At 36.6% G+C, this 17,536-nt stretch overlaps 1 protein-coding gene and 1 long non-coding RNA gene across 3 annotated transcripts in view; both read right to left on the bottom strand.

The window, feature by feature from the left end:
* Window positions 1-1,522: 1,522 nt before the first annotated feature.
* LOC138404191 (uncharacterized) lies at window positions 1,523-5,925 on the bottom strand. Its single transcript, XM_069507604.1, has 2 exons — window positions 3,285-5,925; window positions 1,523-3,147 (listed from the first exon to the last, which is right to left on the bottom strand). The coding sequence occupies exons 1-2, from the start codon at window positions 3,288-3,290 to the stop codon at window positions 2,668-2,670; spliced, it is 486 nt and encodes a 161-aa protein (XP_069363705.1). The 5' UTR covers window positions 3,291-5,925; the 3' UTR covers window positions 1,523-2,667.
* Window positions 5,926-8,949: 3,024 nt separating this feature from the next.
* LOC138404206 (uncharacterized) overlaps window positions 8,950-17,536 on the bottom strand; it is a 43,257-nt gene continuing 34,670 nt past the window's right edge. The window contains exons 2-4 of one of the 2 annotated variants that reach the window (XR_011238228.1): window positions 10,744-10,948; window positions 9,565-10,383; window positions 8,950-9,290 (exon numbers count right to left, since the gene is read on the bottom strand). This is a non-coding gene — a long non-coding RNA (uncharacterized lncRNA). Of the gene's footprint in view, window positions 10,384-10,743; window positions 10,949-17,536 lie in introns of both variants that reach the window. The other variant, XR_011238227.1, reaches the window with a different exon arrangement.

The raw sequence follows: 17,536 nt of genomic DNA, 5'->3' as shown, positions 1-17,536 counted from the left end.
TTAAATGTGCAGCCAATGGATGAATCTATCAGATCACGTTTAAAAACAGCAACTTCGAATCTAAAACAAAAAGCTGATAAAAAAATTGATTCAATAATGAGAGGATCAGGCTATAAAATTAGGCGACAAAAGAGGAAACGTACCACTTCTAAAAAAACTCTCAAACGGAAAGGTACTAAGAAAATTAAACAGAGTAATATTCAGGATATTTTTCATAAAAGTTAAAATTTAAAAAAATGTCATTTTTACATCATAACTCCTGTGAATGCGTAAAATCTGAGTTGGATTTGTTTGCTCTACCATCGACTCAAACAAGTATTGAGGGGGGTCAGTGGATTCATTACAACCCCATTTCATCATTGACCGATGATGGACCCATTGAGTTCTTAGTACCAGGAAATGGAGATGATTACATTGATTTATCTCATACCCTACTTCACATAAAAGCTAAAGTTCAGAATACTGATGCAACTAACATTGCGGAGACGGCTAATGTTGCTCCAGTTAACAATTGGTTACACTCACTTTTTAGTCAGGTTGACATATATTTAAATCAAAAGCTCGTATCACCTCCAAACAACACTTATGGGTATCGAGCCTACATCGAGACATTGCTTAATTATGGTACAGCTGCCAAGAAATCTCATCTCACTTGTGGTCTATGGTATAAAGATACCACCTCGAAAATGGATTCATGTGATGCTTCAAATCAGGGATACGCAAAAAGAGAAGAATTAGCAAAGGAAAGTAAAACTATTGAAATGATTGGACACATACACGCTGATATTTTTAATCAAGATAAGTTTTTAATCAACGGTGTTGAAATGCGTCTAAAACTAGTACGTTCTAAAGATACTTTCAATCTTATGTGTTCCTCTGCAGATGGTAAATTCAAAGTGCATATATCTAGTGCTAGCCTTATAATGCGTAAAGTTCGGATCAATCCGAGTGTATTAATTGCACATGAGAAAGTATTAGCTACTACAACCGCTAAATATCCTGTCACCCGTGCCGAAGTTAAAGTGTTAACGATACCCTCAGGAATCCAAGGAAAAATGCTTGATAATGTATTTTTAGGACAAATTCCCAAAAGATGTATTGTTGGTTTCGTGGGAAACTCTGCTTTCAATGGAACTCTAAATACAAATCCTTTTAATTTTGGTAATCACGGACTTAATCTGTTCGGTTTATATGTTGATGGCCAATCGATACCATCAAAAACATTAACACCGTCTTTTGATAATGATATGTTCACGAGTGCATACCATACTTTATTCTCGGGAACAGGAATTCATTTTTTGAATGATGGAAATGATGTCTCTAAGGAAGAGTATAAAAATGGATATTGTCTGTTTGCGTTTGATTTAACTCCTGATTTATCTGCTAATTCAAACTCCCACTGGAACCTTATTAAACGGGGTAGTGTAAGATTTGAAGTTCGATTCGAAAAAGCTCTAACCACAACTGTTAATTGCATAGTATACGCAGAGTTTGATAACGTAATTGAAATTAATAAAAATCGAGACGTTAGTTTAGACTACAACAGTTAAGAATTAATATAAATGGAGATATTTACTTTTTAAGTCATTTCTTAACCATCCATTCAGTAAAGAAGATTATTTTACATTTTAATTTATTTATAATTAAAGTTTCAATGGATACCAAAGAGATAGAAAACTATTTAAAAAAAATTGATGCAAATATTCACTTCAATGTATTTGCAGCTAATAAGATACCGATATATTTAACACCACCAGCTTATTTAATATCCAATTTAGACCCCGATACAAAACCTGGATCTCACTGGGTAGCGATATACGTGGGTACTAATGGTGTCGGTGAATATTTTGACTCGTTTGGTCGAAAACCAATGGATTATCATGAAATGTTTCTAAAAACCAACTGTAAGAAGTGGATTCATAACAACAAAGTACTGCAAAACTATTTCAGCTCATTTTGTGGAATGTATTGTTTAGTTTATATATATTTTAAATATAACGACATCTCAATGTCACAATTTCTTAATGTATTTTCAGATAATACTTTGTATAATGATCAACTGTTACAATATATGTTTAAGACTTTATTTTTAGAGAAATGAAATAAAAAAGAATGGTTTGAAAAATTATAGTTTTATTTGCATGAAAATCTTACATAACATTTTTATTAAAAATGAATCTTAAAGTACCCATAACTATAACTTAAGTGTACACTGTGATGAGAGCGAATGGAGCGAATCTTGCATAGTTTCTTCATCATCTGTTGCGGGGCCTCGTATCCCAAATAGTGCATCTTCCTTCCCAGCGAAGTCAACAGGGCTGTAGAGACTTGGTGATGGTGATGGACTTCTATCTAATTGCGAATACCAATTTTCATCTTCTATCTCTTCCAAATTTACTGTATTTTCTACTTCTTCACATATTGTAACCATTTCTTCGTCATAAATGGTCTCGTTCAGTTCACAAAGTTGAGGCGACATCGTGTAGTTGGACATAGTGTAATGAAATATGAAGTTCGTATTTCGAAGCAAAACACTTTTATACTTTGTTGTATCGGCGAAGAGTGGGGGGACTCGGCTTCGGCAGTTATCAGAAAAAACGCATGTGTATGCACCGATCATTATGATCCTAAGCTAGCTAAACCATACTTTATAAGTATAGTTAGTAGTTATTGCTTGTTATCTCTGTCGATAAAATATTTTTTACAATCATGTCTTCCTGCGATCTGCTTTGTTATGTTGTAAATAATATCTCGCGTGCTGTGATAAAATTTATCAGCGTCTGATTTCACGTAGTACTTTAATCGTAAATCTGCATATTTCCAGTAATCAATAGGTAAAACCCCTTCCAGATTCTTCATGTCATAGACATCTATTTTGATGAGATGACTTGCACTGACACCATCACCATCATTGGATGAGATATAGGATAGACCTCCATCAGTCGCTTGAGCTACCGATGACGAAATAGTAGTTCTCCTCTTTTTCTTTGGTTTTTCGAAAAATACATCTATATTGTTTTGCTCCGTTGGTTTGCTCCTTTTTGAAGCAGTCTTTTTATTATTTAATGTGGAATCACTCGCATCTTGATCATCTGGCACATTGAGTGGATAGTAGTAATGCTTGTAAGTGAATTCTTCCTGTGAGTCCTGAAATAAAAAGGTAATAGTGCATAAGATTAAGGTGATACTTTAACTAATAGAATTACAAAAACTAATTATAATATTTACTTAAATTTATAAAAGTTTATAAAAGATCCTAGTTACCGCTAAAATTGCAAACTTACCGTCATGATGGATGGAAATATGTAGATTCACAACACAATCGCTCTAGACGGGTGATTTATATTTAAGACTTATAGCACTGATATTTGATCCTAACGATCTGGCACCGAGTAAACTTGTGACACAAAATTACAATGGTGCGTTTTTATACACACATCTTTTTAGGCAAGAGTCAACATGTTTTCATGCAGCTGCATGTGTCATATTTTTTTGTATCTACTAAGAGAACACATTATCATAAAAGCTTGGGTTAATTTTTTGTTAGTCCTTCTTAATGGGATTATAAATCTTCGAAACAAACACGAATGTACATGCTCTGAAACACCTGCATGCGATATCAGTTTTTGCATCTACCTAAAGTTAATGGGCGATAAAAACAGATTGAGTGGACTAACTAAAAAAATCAACGACACGATCGATCGTGAATTTTGTTAATTTTTTGTTAATGAGATAATAAATATATTTTAAACTGACACGAGAGAGCATCTCACATATTTTTGCAAGAGAACACATTATCATAAAAGCTTGGGTTAAGTTTCTACGAAATGCATTGCTATCAAATTCTAATTTACTTATTCATTATAAACAATATCAGTCATCCAATATGGTGATAACATGATAAACTCGTATTTAAACATTTTATGAAAATACAGTCATACATACAGAAAAATACCTCCTTTTTTAAAGTCGGTTAAGGACAAAATTGTAGAAATGCATGGATCGACGGGTGAGGGGATAAGGGGCGGGGGGCATTGTTAAAACCCCCTGGCGCCGGAGCAGGTACCTTGTATCCCCGATGAAAAAATGAGAAAGTGACGCCTTGGACATTCCAAAGTTATTTTGACGCGTGCTATCTTTATACTAATTGCGTAATAAATTTACGCATATTGTAATAAGTGATACAGCTCATTAGCCTTACGTAAATTTAGGTAAGGTTAGGTTAGGCCTGAGTCAAACGGTTCAAAACGGCAAAACTCTCGCTTATAGAAGTTTGATTAGAAAATTATACATTAGCTGGTGTATAGACTAGTGACTGATAGGAAAGGGCAAAAAAACAAGAGTCAAACGGTACTCATTGTTAGAGCTAGCGTAGGTAGCAGGTACCTACAGCCTCGCACGCGATCATTCACTAGATGAGTGGTAGGAGATTCCAATTGCCCTTTTAGTTTCCCGCTAACGACCCGATCGATATATGTTAGGTTAGGTTAGGTTAGGTTAGGCTTGAGCCAATGGTCTAAAAACGGCGAACATCCAGAGCCAATGGTGGTGGTCTTTTTTTGTGGGCGGGACAATTTTTTTTTCGCGGACCCCCGGGGTGGTCCAGAATCGACTTTCTACACTACTACCGGACCCTCTTCCTTGCGAACAATCCCGTCCAGCAGGGCGCACCGGAGGTCCTCGTACAGCGCACACTCCCACAAGACGTGGGATAGCACTAAATTGGAGTGTCCTTTTTTATTAGGGTGTCAACAAGATTTGATAATGTAAGACATTTGGCGGATTGTATGAGAGTAGGAGAGGATGAATAATCATGATAACTGTTCGGGATGCCCCGAACGTGCACTAGTTCTCGCCGGTCGGTGTTCACCACTGCCAGGGTCGTCAGGTGACTCAGTCTCCACTCGGTGAAGAGCAGCGCTCTTGAGCAGGCTGGTGGCCCAGGGAGGTTATAATGAAACACTAGTATCCTGGTATAACCCCTCAGGCCAGTCGCAGGCTGCCTTGCCCTTCTAACTTGTTCGCAGACTAATACGGAATGGCCGGCCGGGTCCAGTGCCCGCCTATTTATCATTGGCCGTGAAATATTATCGTATGGTAGGCAGCGTGAGACTGGGAAGTAGGGACGCTATATTATTTTTACAAATTGCTTTGTTTTACATTTTGCTTTTGGGGAATCCCGTTGAGCAGAAAACGGGCCCTTCTGTGAAATTGTTACTTACATCGGAAGGTACATTTTAACAATTCTAACAATGCAAACAAACAGTTTCGGGCCTCGGGGAAACACGCGGGTCGCTTTCGAAATAGTTACAATGGAGCATTTTTAAATACACTTACAAAAACACTACACTATTCTACACAATTCAAAGTTACAAGGTTCTTATTATTAGGTTAATAAAGTTCACTATTGCGTAGCACAATCACTCAATAAAGGCACCGCGCGTCGTGCACAATAACCCATCGCCGGCTCATTACTGAGAACGGGTCTCTTCTCAGAATGAAAAAGGTTTAGGCCATAGTCTGCCACGCTGGCCCAGTTCACACACCTCACACCATTGAGAACATTACCCCTCGACCTTAGTCCATTAACTGCTAACGGAAGAGTCTAAAAAAGAGCTCACTCGTGAAAAAAGGCTCGAGTCCTTTTTTGGGCTGAGCCTTAATTTAAAAGCTTGAAGACGTGGAGTCTTATTTTGGGCTCCAGTCTTAAATTAGGGTTAACCTTTTTTCAGAATCGAGTTTTACCCGTAAATAAAACGTATGTATGTATGTAACGGAACCCTCAGTGCGCGAGTCTGTTTCGCACTTGGCCGGTTTTTTCTTTGATCGATGTATCAATTAGTCCTAATAAGGCGATATAAGTTCAGTCGACCAGTTAGCAATGGGCGATGATGTCACCAGAGAGGCCGGACACAGCAGATGATCATATATGAGTCATATAGTTCCAATATCCGCTAACTCCACGCGACACTTGTTTTCAGTGTAAGCAAAAATCGGTTTCATAGTGAAATCAATACCTTTACTCACTGAAAATTGATTATTTAATCTGTTAATATTATTTGATTTTTTTTAAACTATCTCATACGTAATTATAATTAAATAAAAAAAAAATTTTGTGTAACTAAAATGGAGTTATCGGAATTTGTAATTAATTGCTGGAGTTGGTGGATTTTGGAACAAACTACTAGTGGATTTAGCGGGATTTGTACCTAACCGACTTTATAATTCGATACAGGATGTTTAAAAACCAGTGTTTATTTTTCGTTGATTTTTTCTATTATAATAATAAAAGAAACACAAAAATAGAAGAGAAGGAAGAAAGTTAAACAAATTGGTCATTTTCTTCTATTCTTTCGCACGCATAGTCATTGTCATTATTTTGATCTTCATTGTTGTTATTAAGAAAAGCCTGCTCAGCAGTGTAGTAAAAACTTAAATCTGGTAAATCCCGCCAATTTTCTCCATAGTGTTTTTGAAGTAATTTGCAAACATCATACACCTTCTCCTTTTTCATTGTCATTCCTACAGGTAATGCTGTAGGTGTTATATTGCATACAGATTTACCTTTTTTGGTAACTAATTTTTTGACATTCATTTCACTTCTATAATTTTCTTCTCCTTGAATAGCAACATTAGTTTTTCCCTTAAATAATAAAAATCTCTTTGAAATATTAAAGCTGAAATGCCAACTACCCGGAGGTTTGAGAGCAGCATTTGTTTCAGTTTTCCAATCTAGTACGGGTACTTCTTCAGACAAGTGAAAAGTTTTTGCATATGGAGTTAAAATTTCGACATATTCCTGTGGTTCCATGATCACTTCTTTTCTTCGAATATCCTTTTCTATTTTGGCAAAAACTCTATCGGCTGGGAGAAAAGAATGACCGACAACTGGAAATATTATTTCCATTCTTTTAAGCTGAGTTGGTGCGTGCGAATATAGCCATTTGGAACACATGCCAATTAAAATTGAATTTTTATTTTGGCCACCACAGCCGTCTGCAAATAGTCTTAACTTTTTAACATTTTCAGGTATATTTAGGTTTTCTAAAGTATGGAAAACTGCACTAGAAATTTCATTGGATCCTTTTGGCCTCTCTGTTTCATACCAATAGTAACTGAAAACGTTTTCAGTTGTCAATTTACTTTTAGAGTTGCCAATAACAACTATGAAATTATAAAAATTAAATTGCCTGCTAAAATAGGCTGATTGATCAGGTAGTTTTGGGAGGCAATGATTTTTCTGACAGTCAAAAGATAGTGTCATCACTTCATTGTCGTCATCCTTCAATAATGCATAAAAAGCTTTAGCTTTTAGATTGTGTACTCGTTTAGTTATCATTAGAGACTGTTTTTCTTCATTAGTCTTAGCCACCTTCATATTCTCTAATAGTTCAGTACAACGAGAACATACATCAGTACGTGGGTTTCCAAAACCAATGTTGTAATTTAAATTCAATTCTTTTCTGAAAAATGATTCCTTGACTTTATGTTCTGGCGATGCGTTACTATTATAAAGAAGCCACATTTTTCTAATATTGAGATCACTGCTCAGGTACATTCTTTCGGCTGATTTTCCTCGGCAATAATGTGATTCTCTACATTCGAACGATTGTATGAATGCGTTTATAGCAACACGTTTGCTTTCATTTTCCTGAGATCGGTGATCACCACCTCGAGTTTCTTTTGCTAATGCGCCGGAAGAATTGTGTGATCTTCGTAAGACTCCCCAAATCCTATCTTTTTTTATATTTAGAATAGACATAAATGCTTCTTTACAGACACGCACATTTTTTTTGTCAGATTTTTTGTAAAGATAATAGGTTATACTCATATTTTTCAAGCACCCAGTACCATCTTTAGGGCGATGTCTTTGAACATTTTTTGTCACACAGTTCTTCAAAATAAAGTTATCTTGGTGTATTTTATTTTTTTTAAAGTAAAAATGCTTATGTATATTCATTAAGTCACCCATTAACAATGAGCCGCACTTCAAACTTTTCGTATTATGTCTACACTTTGGAAAAACAGGCAAATCATGAGGCGTGTACCTGAAAAATAAATATTGATACTCAAACTCAAGTCAAAACTAAACATTCAAACTTACAAACTTTTATATCTACCTATTATTATTTATAATGTAAAGTATGTATGTTTGTAAGTTTCAAACTTTTATATTAATAGAAAAAAATAAAAATTATATTAATAACATCATACATTTTATTGTCCTCGTAAAAATAAATAACCAAAGTAGGTACAAATATACAAATCGATACCAGAAATTTCAACACATACCAGAAATTTCAAGACATGGACAGGCCTGTCCTTTACGACAATTGAAATTTCTGGTATCGAAATATTCACATATTTTATAATATTAATAGGATCGTAAAGTAAATAATTCAAAAAATATATATAAGGATATGTAGGTATATACTTGTTGAACACTGTCAACACGTCTATACAGGAAACACTCTGTATAGCCTATACTAGCCATAGTAACCGACCATACTTTTAACGTACCTTTGTTCTTTCAGTTTATTCTTTTTCCATAAATCTGGCTGACTTTTTCGTTTTCTTCCTTTATTAGGAGCTGCTTTTTCTACTTTCTTTGTCATTTCTTCCATAATTTTAACTAAAATTTGCAATTTTAAGTAGCACAACAACCAAAGCTTTCTCACTGAATCGCCATCTTACACGCTGTGGAATAGCGCATCGTGATTGGTCGAAAACGGACTTAGCGGTTATTGTACCTAAATGTATAGTGGAGCTGGCGGATTTTGGAAACAACTAAAAAGTTTAAGTCAAATTTATTTGGGATTTAGCGGTTCTTGGCATACAATTTATTTGGATGATCGATTCAAAAGTCCATAGACTATGTGGAACCATCGACAGTCATATTTTTTTATTAAAGTGGAGTTAGCGGGTATTGGAACTATATGACTCATATAGGGTGCAACCTATGTGTGCCCACGCAGTCTAATGCCCAGGCGTAGTTCATCGGCACGATTTTTGATATGTACCGTGGGATTTCCGGGATTCTCCCGAAAAATAAATTAAGAAAAATAAATTTGGAAGGTAGGTTCTTTCTAGAATGTAGGTGTCAGCTAGGAAACGGTTTCAAGATTAAAACAACCCCGGGTGAAATGGGGGTTGGAAGGTTGACATGTTTTCGTTGGTTTCTTCTTTTCTTCAATCAACTTCCGTTTTTGTATATTTTCTGTTTTGTTGAATATGTTCAGTTTCAGACCAAGATGCCCGGAAAGTAGATCTTACATAATTACGTGGCATTTCTGAAAAAATGTAAAACATACGTATTATTTTGTGACACTAAAAATGGGGCTTCTTACACCGTGATAGCTGGGGCATCTTGTAAATACCTTAGTACAAGATGCCCCACCTCAAATGCCGGCGCCACTAAACTAAACTAACAACGCCACTAAACTAAACTAACAACTGTGAGCAACGTACTAAATCGTAGGTTATTTATCACAGATTTTGTATTTCTAACTATAATTTTGAAAAACAAATTAGTAGTTTAAATTGAGAAAATTGTATAGTACTCACCTCAATATGTTCCAAGGTCTAATTCACTGATTTTAGAAGTTGTTCAGTCTGATCATACACGGCTCAATTAGACAGACTTTGTCAAACCTACGCTTACTCTTGCCAAATTCAGGATCATAAAAGGTTTTGGCATGCCTACGTAGGGTTAACAAAAGTATGAAGAGCTGACGTACAGTTAAGACCTTGCTCAGTTTATATGATTCTGAATATGTACGAATTGTCAGTTTAAACGTAGCATGTTCATATTAGCTGTAACATAAAAATGCAACTTCTCAATATATCGAAGTAGGTTGCCTGCACATCGGATTGAAAGAGAGGTGATTCAAAATTATGTAGGTTAGGTAGTTAAGCAATAAGATTAAAACAATAGTATGTAAGATTTCTTTATTGGTATTGTTAGTCCATAAGCTGGAGTAGATCATAAGACGGCTCTGAATAAACATCTTTCACGGTTGCCGCATTTAATTATTACCTACGCTACGGCAACAACATATCTCAATACGGCGCACATCCTTGGAGTATAATCCGTTAAATTTTAGCGCACATTCTTTGATATAATTATTCTTGAAGTGATGTTTCTTGTTCGACTGTAAACGTTTGATTAACTTCGTAGTTAGGAGTAAACCTGTGACCTGGTAAAGATGCATCATCCATATTCTTATATTTGTTTACGTATCGAAATAGCGTAGGATAACATACATTGCACTCTTGTGCAGCTTTTCTCAAGCTCTTTCCTTTCCTGTGCATTAGAATAGCTCGGAGCATATTTTCGCCTGAATGTACGCCTTTCTTTCTTTTTATAGCTTTAGTACGCGCCATCTTAAACGAAAAATAAGATCGATTAATGTTAAGTAAAAGTAAAATACTTTCTTGTAACCAAATTTACATACCTACAGAAATAAACCAACAATAAAGATGTGTGTACCTATATAACGTGTCATGGTACACAATGAAACAAGATAGTACACATTGAAACAGTGTTTCATTGTGTCCATTATACGACTGTTTCACTGTGAACTACCAAGGTTTTTTTACTAACCTCAACTTTTTTCTCACTAAATTGTAACACTTTAACATATGATCTATGCAGTCAATCTATGAAATATCTTTATTGCTAGGTAATCATGAAAAATATCTATATTTAATGAAAAATCTATAAAGAATGCAGAAAATACTTACTTTTTGTCGAAAATATTTAAAATGCTCTGCAGATACGTCTGGTCCTACGCGACTCCGATGCAAACTGGGGTAGGGCGGGGGGTCCACGAGAGTGTCCTAACGCAATATAATGCACAATCTGGCAACGCCGCATTTTAGAGATTTCACAATGTTTTATTGTGTACCACTGTTTCATTGTTGGACATCTGACCATACGGTCTGGAAACTGCAAAACATTGCTAATTATTTTCAAAGTATTTCGTGAACTCATTTCTTATTTCACGAGCGTTCAGAGCTGGTCGGCGTGCTAAACGAGGTATTTGACGAATCGCACAATCCGTCCCAATTTCATTTCTGCAATGTCATGAATTTTTTGCTGCTTGTCGCATTAATTCCATAGCGTGGTCAGGTGTGGCAACAAATCGATGCCATGTCCGGTTCCGGCAGCCATTGTAGACATGGTAATGGAGTCGTGTTGTGTGAACTTATTCTATTAACTAATATGTGAAACTTATAATAAATGATTAAACAGTTAAAGTTCGTTTAATTGCAATACATGACATGGCGCTGAGGCAAAAAACGTAAATAACTATTGGGAAAAGAAAAACAAAACTTCGTGTACAAGAAAACTTATCGTGAACGCCGACGCGACGCCATTACAATCAACTTGCACTTTGTGAAAAATGGAGCTTTTAAAGCAGCCTCCACCGCTGATAATAGCGGCCGCGGGCAATATAAAACAACCCTTTATGGATTGGAAAAGAAAAACGAAAAACGTAACGTAAAGGAAAATGCTGTGTCGTCACAGACACACCAGAGAAGAACGAGTAACAAAAAGAACATGAAGAAAAGTTAAATAAGACAAAGAAAATACGAGAGACTAAGAAAGACAAAGGAAAGGGCAAAAGAACGATGTCAAAAGATCTATAGAGAGATATACTCTTCAAGATTCAATAATAAGTGACCTACAGGACCGTGCGTCTCCTGAAGTACTTAATTTGTTTCAGCTAAGCGTTTTCATGTCAAAAAGCGAATACAGTAATCAAGACATTGAAACCGTGAAACAACTAGCAACCAATTATATATTGTTACTAGTATTTTGCTCGCTGCTCGAGCTGCTAAAGCAGCTCTCGAGGTCTATAATCGCCATTTTGAATAATAAAAATTTTTGTATGAAAAAAAAAATCCGCCATTTTGAATTTTTTTTCAAGTCATCGAATAGACCTTTGGATCCTGATCATCTTTTGCCAAGAAACCACTCTTCCATCTTTCATACCCTCCGAGATGGACGCCGATGAAATTTGTATGGCGGCCATCTTTTTTTCGGAATTAAAAAAAATAAATTAAATTTTTGGCAATTGGATGAGGTTTCGAATGACATTTGGTCGAGCACCTCCCACCTATCTTCAATACCTCGAGCGTGCCCTTCACCCGTCTCCGAAATCCTCAATCATCAGCTCTCTCCATGTTTTTCTCAAAATGATTTCTTGTCTTCTATATGAAACCATAAGTGAAAAAAAAAGTTTCATACAAAATTTTACAGGAGAATTTTTTTTGAAAATCTCGGCCGCCATCTTGTTTTTCCAATTTTTTTCACTTTTTCTAAAAATCGTTTGCTAACATCTAAAATAACTGCAAGTTTAAACAAAATCGGTTGGAAAACAAAAAAGTTACAAAAGTCAGGTCGGCCGCCATCTTGTTTTTCTGAAATGTCATAATTTTTCCCTACTCGAATCCCACTCCTAAACATATCTCCCATACATTATTATATCATTTTCTGTCTCTTTCTAGGAGAACAATTATGTCAATGAGTGAGTCAGCGGAAAAAAAAAATTCCGCCATTTTGAATTTTTTTTCAAGTCATCAAATAGACCTTTAGATCCTGATCATCTTTTGTCAAGAAACCACTCATCCATCTTTTATACCCTCCGAGATGGATGCCGATGAAATTTGTATGGCAGCCATCTTTTTTTCGGAATTTTGAATTTTTTTCCAAATTTTTGGCAATTGGATGAGGTTTCGAATGACATTTGGTCGAGCACCTCCCACCTATCTTCAATACCTTGAGCGTGCCCTTCACCCGTCTCCGAAATCCTCAATCATCAGCTCCCTCCATGTGTTCCCCTAAAGAAATCTTTGTCTTCTATATGAAACCGTAAGTGAAAAAAAAAAGTTTCATACAAAATTTTACAGGAGGAAATTTTTCGAATATCGCGGCCGCCATTTTGTTTTTCCAATTTTTTTCACTTTTTCTAAAAATCGTTTGCTAACATCTAAAATAACTGCAAGTTTAAACAAAATCGGTTGGAAAACAAAAAAGTTACAAAAGTCAGGTCGGCCGCCATCTTGTTTTTCTGAAATGTCATAATTTTTCCCTAGTCGAATCCCACTTCTGAACATATCTCCCATACATTATTATATCATTTTCTGTCTCTTTCTAGGAGAACAATTATGTCAATGAGTGAGTGAGTGAGTGAGTGAGTGGTAATTGAGCTATATATAGTATAAACTAGTATTTTGCTCGCTGCTCGAGCTGCTAAAGCAGCTCTCGAGGTCTATAATGGCCATTTTGAACAATTTTAAAAAAGTCATAGGTACATTTTCTATGAAAAAAAAAAACCGCCATTTTGAATTTTTTTTCCATCCATCGAGTAGACCTTCGGACCCTGATCATCTGTTGCTAAGAAACCATTCTTCCATCTTTCATGCCCTCCGAGCTGGACGCGGATGAAATTTGTATGGCGGCCATCTTTTTTTCGGAATTTTGAATTTTTTTTCAAATTTTTGGCAATTGGATGAGGTTTCGAATGACATTTGGTCGAGCACCTCCCACCTATCTTCAATACCTTGAGCGTGCCCTTCACCCGTCTCCGAAATCCTCAATCATCAGCTCCCTCCATATGTTGCCCTAAAGGAATCGTTGTCTTCTATATGAAACCATAAGTGAAAAAAAAAAGTTTCATACAAAATTTTACAGGAGGAAATTTTTTGAAAATCTCGGCCGCCATCTTGTTTTTCCAATTTTTTTCACTTTTTCTAAAAATTGTTTACTAATATCTTCAATAGTTGCAAGTTGTAACAAAATCGGTTGGAAAACATAAAAGTTACAAAAGTCAGGTCGGCCGCCATCTTGTTTTTCTGAAATGTCATAATTTTTCCCTACTCGAATCCCACTTCTGAACATATCTCCCATACATTATTATATCATTTTCTATCTCTTTCTAGGAGAACAATTATGTCAATGAGTCAGTGAGTGAGTGAGTCAGTGGTAATTGAGCTATATATAGTATAACTAGTATTTTGCTCGCTGCTCGAGCTGCTAAAGCAGCTCTCGAGGTCTATAATGGCCATTTTGAACAATTTTAAAAAAGTCATACATTTTGTATTAAAAAAAAAAATCCGCCATTTTGAATTTTTTTTCCACCCATCGAGTAGACCTTCGGATCCTGATAATCTCTTGCCAAGAAACCACTCTTCCATCTTTCATACCCTCCGAGATGGACGCGGATGAAATTTGTATGGCGGCCATCTTTTTTTCGGAATTTTGAATTTTTTTTTTAAATTTTTGGCAATTGGATGAGGTTTCGAATGACATTTGGTCGAGCACCTCTCACCTATCTTCGATACCTCGAGCGTGCCCTTCACCCGTCTCCGAAATCCTCAATCATCAGCTCCCTCCATATGTTGCCCTAAAGGAATCTTTGTCTTCTATATGAATCCATAAGTGAAAAAAAAAAGTTTCATACAAAATTTTACAGGAGGAAATTTTTTGAAAATTTCGGCCGCCATCTTGTTTTTCCAATTTTTTTTACATTTTCTAAAAATCGTTTACTAACATCTACAAGAGCTGCAAGTTGTAACAAAATCGGTTGGAAAACAAAAAAGTTACAAAAGTCAGGTCGGCCGCCATCTTGTTTTTCTGAAATGTCATAATTTTTCCCTACTCGAATCCCACTTCTGAACATATCTCCCATACATTATAATATCATTTTCTGTCTCTTTCTAGGAGAACAATTATGTCAATGAGTCAGTCAGTGAGTGAGTGGTAATTGAGCTATATATAGTATAACTAGTATTTTGTTGAGCTATATATAGTATAATATAATAATAATATAATAACTAGATAATACTCCAGTTTCCGCCTATACCAACACCAATCATGGATAGTTCCTATCTGATGAAGAAGCCTCTCTTTTTACCAATCATTTTGATTATATGAGTACTGTTTCGGGTATTGCGAAATTAGTATGTGTACTTTTTTATCCGGGCTATACTCATCCAATTAAACCCATGTGTACTAACTGTATTAAGAAAATAGCAATTAAGTATTAAGTGATGACTATTATTGATTATGTGTTGCCTCAGCATGTAAATAGTTCATATCGCGACTATTATTATTGCGTTGTGTGTCATGGCAGGTTCTTTACTATTTTTCCACACAGTATTTTATCATTTATGTGCATTGCGAATGAAATAAAAGTGACATGTACTAATAAATTAATGTTTTATTTCCTCCTTTTTAGCCTATTATACCTTTCTTCATTATAACTTCTAAGGCTGATTTTAGTCTCACGCTGATCGCACGCGCACCGTCGGCGCTGATGGCCGAGATATACAAACTTCTAGGAAGCGTTTTTGAAAGACGCGTAGCTATCAGAGCGCACCGTGGTCAGCGCTGATAGCTATGACCATTGCACGAGCGCCTCTGCCTTCAGTGAGCGTTCTAGTGTCGAGCGGAACGGACGCAGTCAGCGTGTACAATCATGGCGAATCGCGAAGTGGATACAGGTCGAGTTATCGATGAGGTACGCCTGAGGAAGAAATTGTGGGATGCATCCGATCCACTGTACAAAAATAAAGATGCAAGAAACAAAGCCTGGGAGGATATTGTCGACACATTATTCGAAAATATTTCAGGAGAAGAAAAACAACAACTAGGTGTGTTTACTTTCTTATCTTATTTTATTATCTGTATACCTACAGTACAGGAAGTAACAAAGCCTTTTTAAGTTAAAATATGCACGAATCTTGCCGGGGCACGCTTCCATTAGGGCTCACAAAGTACTCGGCAAAATGTTCTCGCAGAGCGTATCCAGACCTGTTTGTAGGTACAGTTGGCAAGTCTACCATACTCAATTGTAAGGAGAGAGAGTAATCAGAGACGCAACGGGCGACAACGCAATCCCGCGCACGTCGCCCGCGTCTCAACCTCCGCCTCGTCCACTATGCCCTCTGCTAGTCAGAGCAGCAGCACACAGGCACACTGGGAGGTTACCTGGCTGGCACCAAAATCAGCCTACGCACCAACTATCAAGCTAAGCACCAGCTGGCATGTTTAGTTACAAAATGTAACGTTGTAAGGCGTTACATGTAATTTTTTTCATAAATAATTCGACGCCTAACATAATACTGACGGACATTTCGGGTTCCCGCTACATCTGGGACGTCACCGCACGGCGTAACAGGAAAGTACCGCCTACTGCAAGCCTTAGAGATTGTAGTGACGCCATCTAAAACTCACTACCCTACCTACCATTAAGGTTCGTCCGCACCTGAGCGGCGCGGCGCGGCGCTTCAGTCCGACTGCAGAACGCGTCACCTCAGGCCGCTCGACGGTGCCTACCGCACTACAACTTCAGTACGCGGCACCTCGCGTCACTTGCGCGTCACTTTTATACCCGTTCGCGTACGAGCAACAACGTCGCAAGATGAGCGACAGTGAAGAGGATTTGATTATTATTTCTTTGTTGTGCAGAAGAAGAACGAATTATCGAAGAGAAAAAACCGGCCAAGTGCGAGTCAGGCTCGCGCAATGAGGGTTCCGTACTACAGTCGTATTTTTTCGACATTTTGCACGATAATTCAAAAAATATGATGCATAAAAATAAATAAAAATCTGTTTTAGAATGTACAGGTGAAGACCTTTCATATGATACCCCACTTGGTATAGTCACTCACTTCGAAAGTTGAAAATACTAATTATTAGTTCATGACCACAATTTAATTTTTTTTGTGTGATCTAACCCTAAATTCACGGTTTTCAGATTTTTCCCCAAATGTCAGCTATAAGATCTACCTACCTGCCAAATTTCATGATTCTAGGTCAACGGGAAGTACCCTGTAGGTTTCTTGATAGACAGGCGGACAGACAGACAGACAGACAGAGACAGACAGACAGACAGACAACAAAGTGATCCTATAAGAGTTCCGTTTTTCCTTTTGAGGTACGGTACCCTAAAATAGGGGTTCGAGATTTGTGTAGTCCACGCGGACGACGTCGCGGGCATAAGCTAGTATAATATAAACACAAGTACAACAATAGGTAGGCATATTTCCGAAACTATTAATTCTACCTAGATGAAGTAGGTAGGTATAATATGTACATAATATATTATAGTTATTTAATCAGGATTATTTTTACCATTGATGTTTTCTCATAACGCTCGGAGAGACATTTATACATTTAGGGCGGATTTCACCATTCGCTACAGAAACCTAGTTTAACAAAACTAAGTTTAGCTTAACTGAGTTTAAACAAATAATTTGAACTCAGTTTAAGTCAAACCGATTTCACCGGCTATAAACTAATCGCGTTTAGTAAAACTAAGTTTACATGAAGTGTTGTCACGATCATAGACAAAACCACGGAAGTATTCGATGCGTTTTGTATTTGCAACATCTTGGCAACATTAAACAGCGCCTTGCTGCCCCTTTTTTAACAATTTTTAGTTGCAAGAACAAAGCGCATTGTCATTGTGCTATACTCTTTGACAACTCATTATCCTTGATTATCCTTTTCTGATCGGTGTTTGTC

Source organism: Maniola hyperantus, chromosome 26 (genome assembly GCF_902806685.2).
Source record: "Maniola hyperantus chromosome 26, iAphHyp1.2, whole genome shotgun sequence".
In the NCBI taxonomy this organism is placed as follows: Eukaryota; Metazoa; Arthropoda; class Insecta; order Lepidoptera; family Nymphalidae; genus Maniola; species Maniola hyperantus.
Note: the sequence above shows the minus strand (reverse complement) of the source record. Positions and strands in the feature narration are given on the sequence as shown.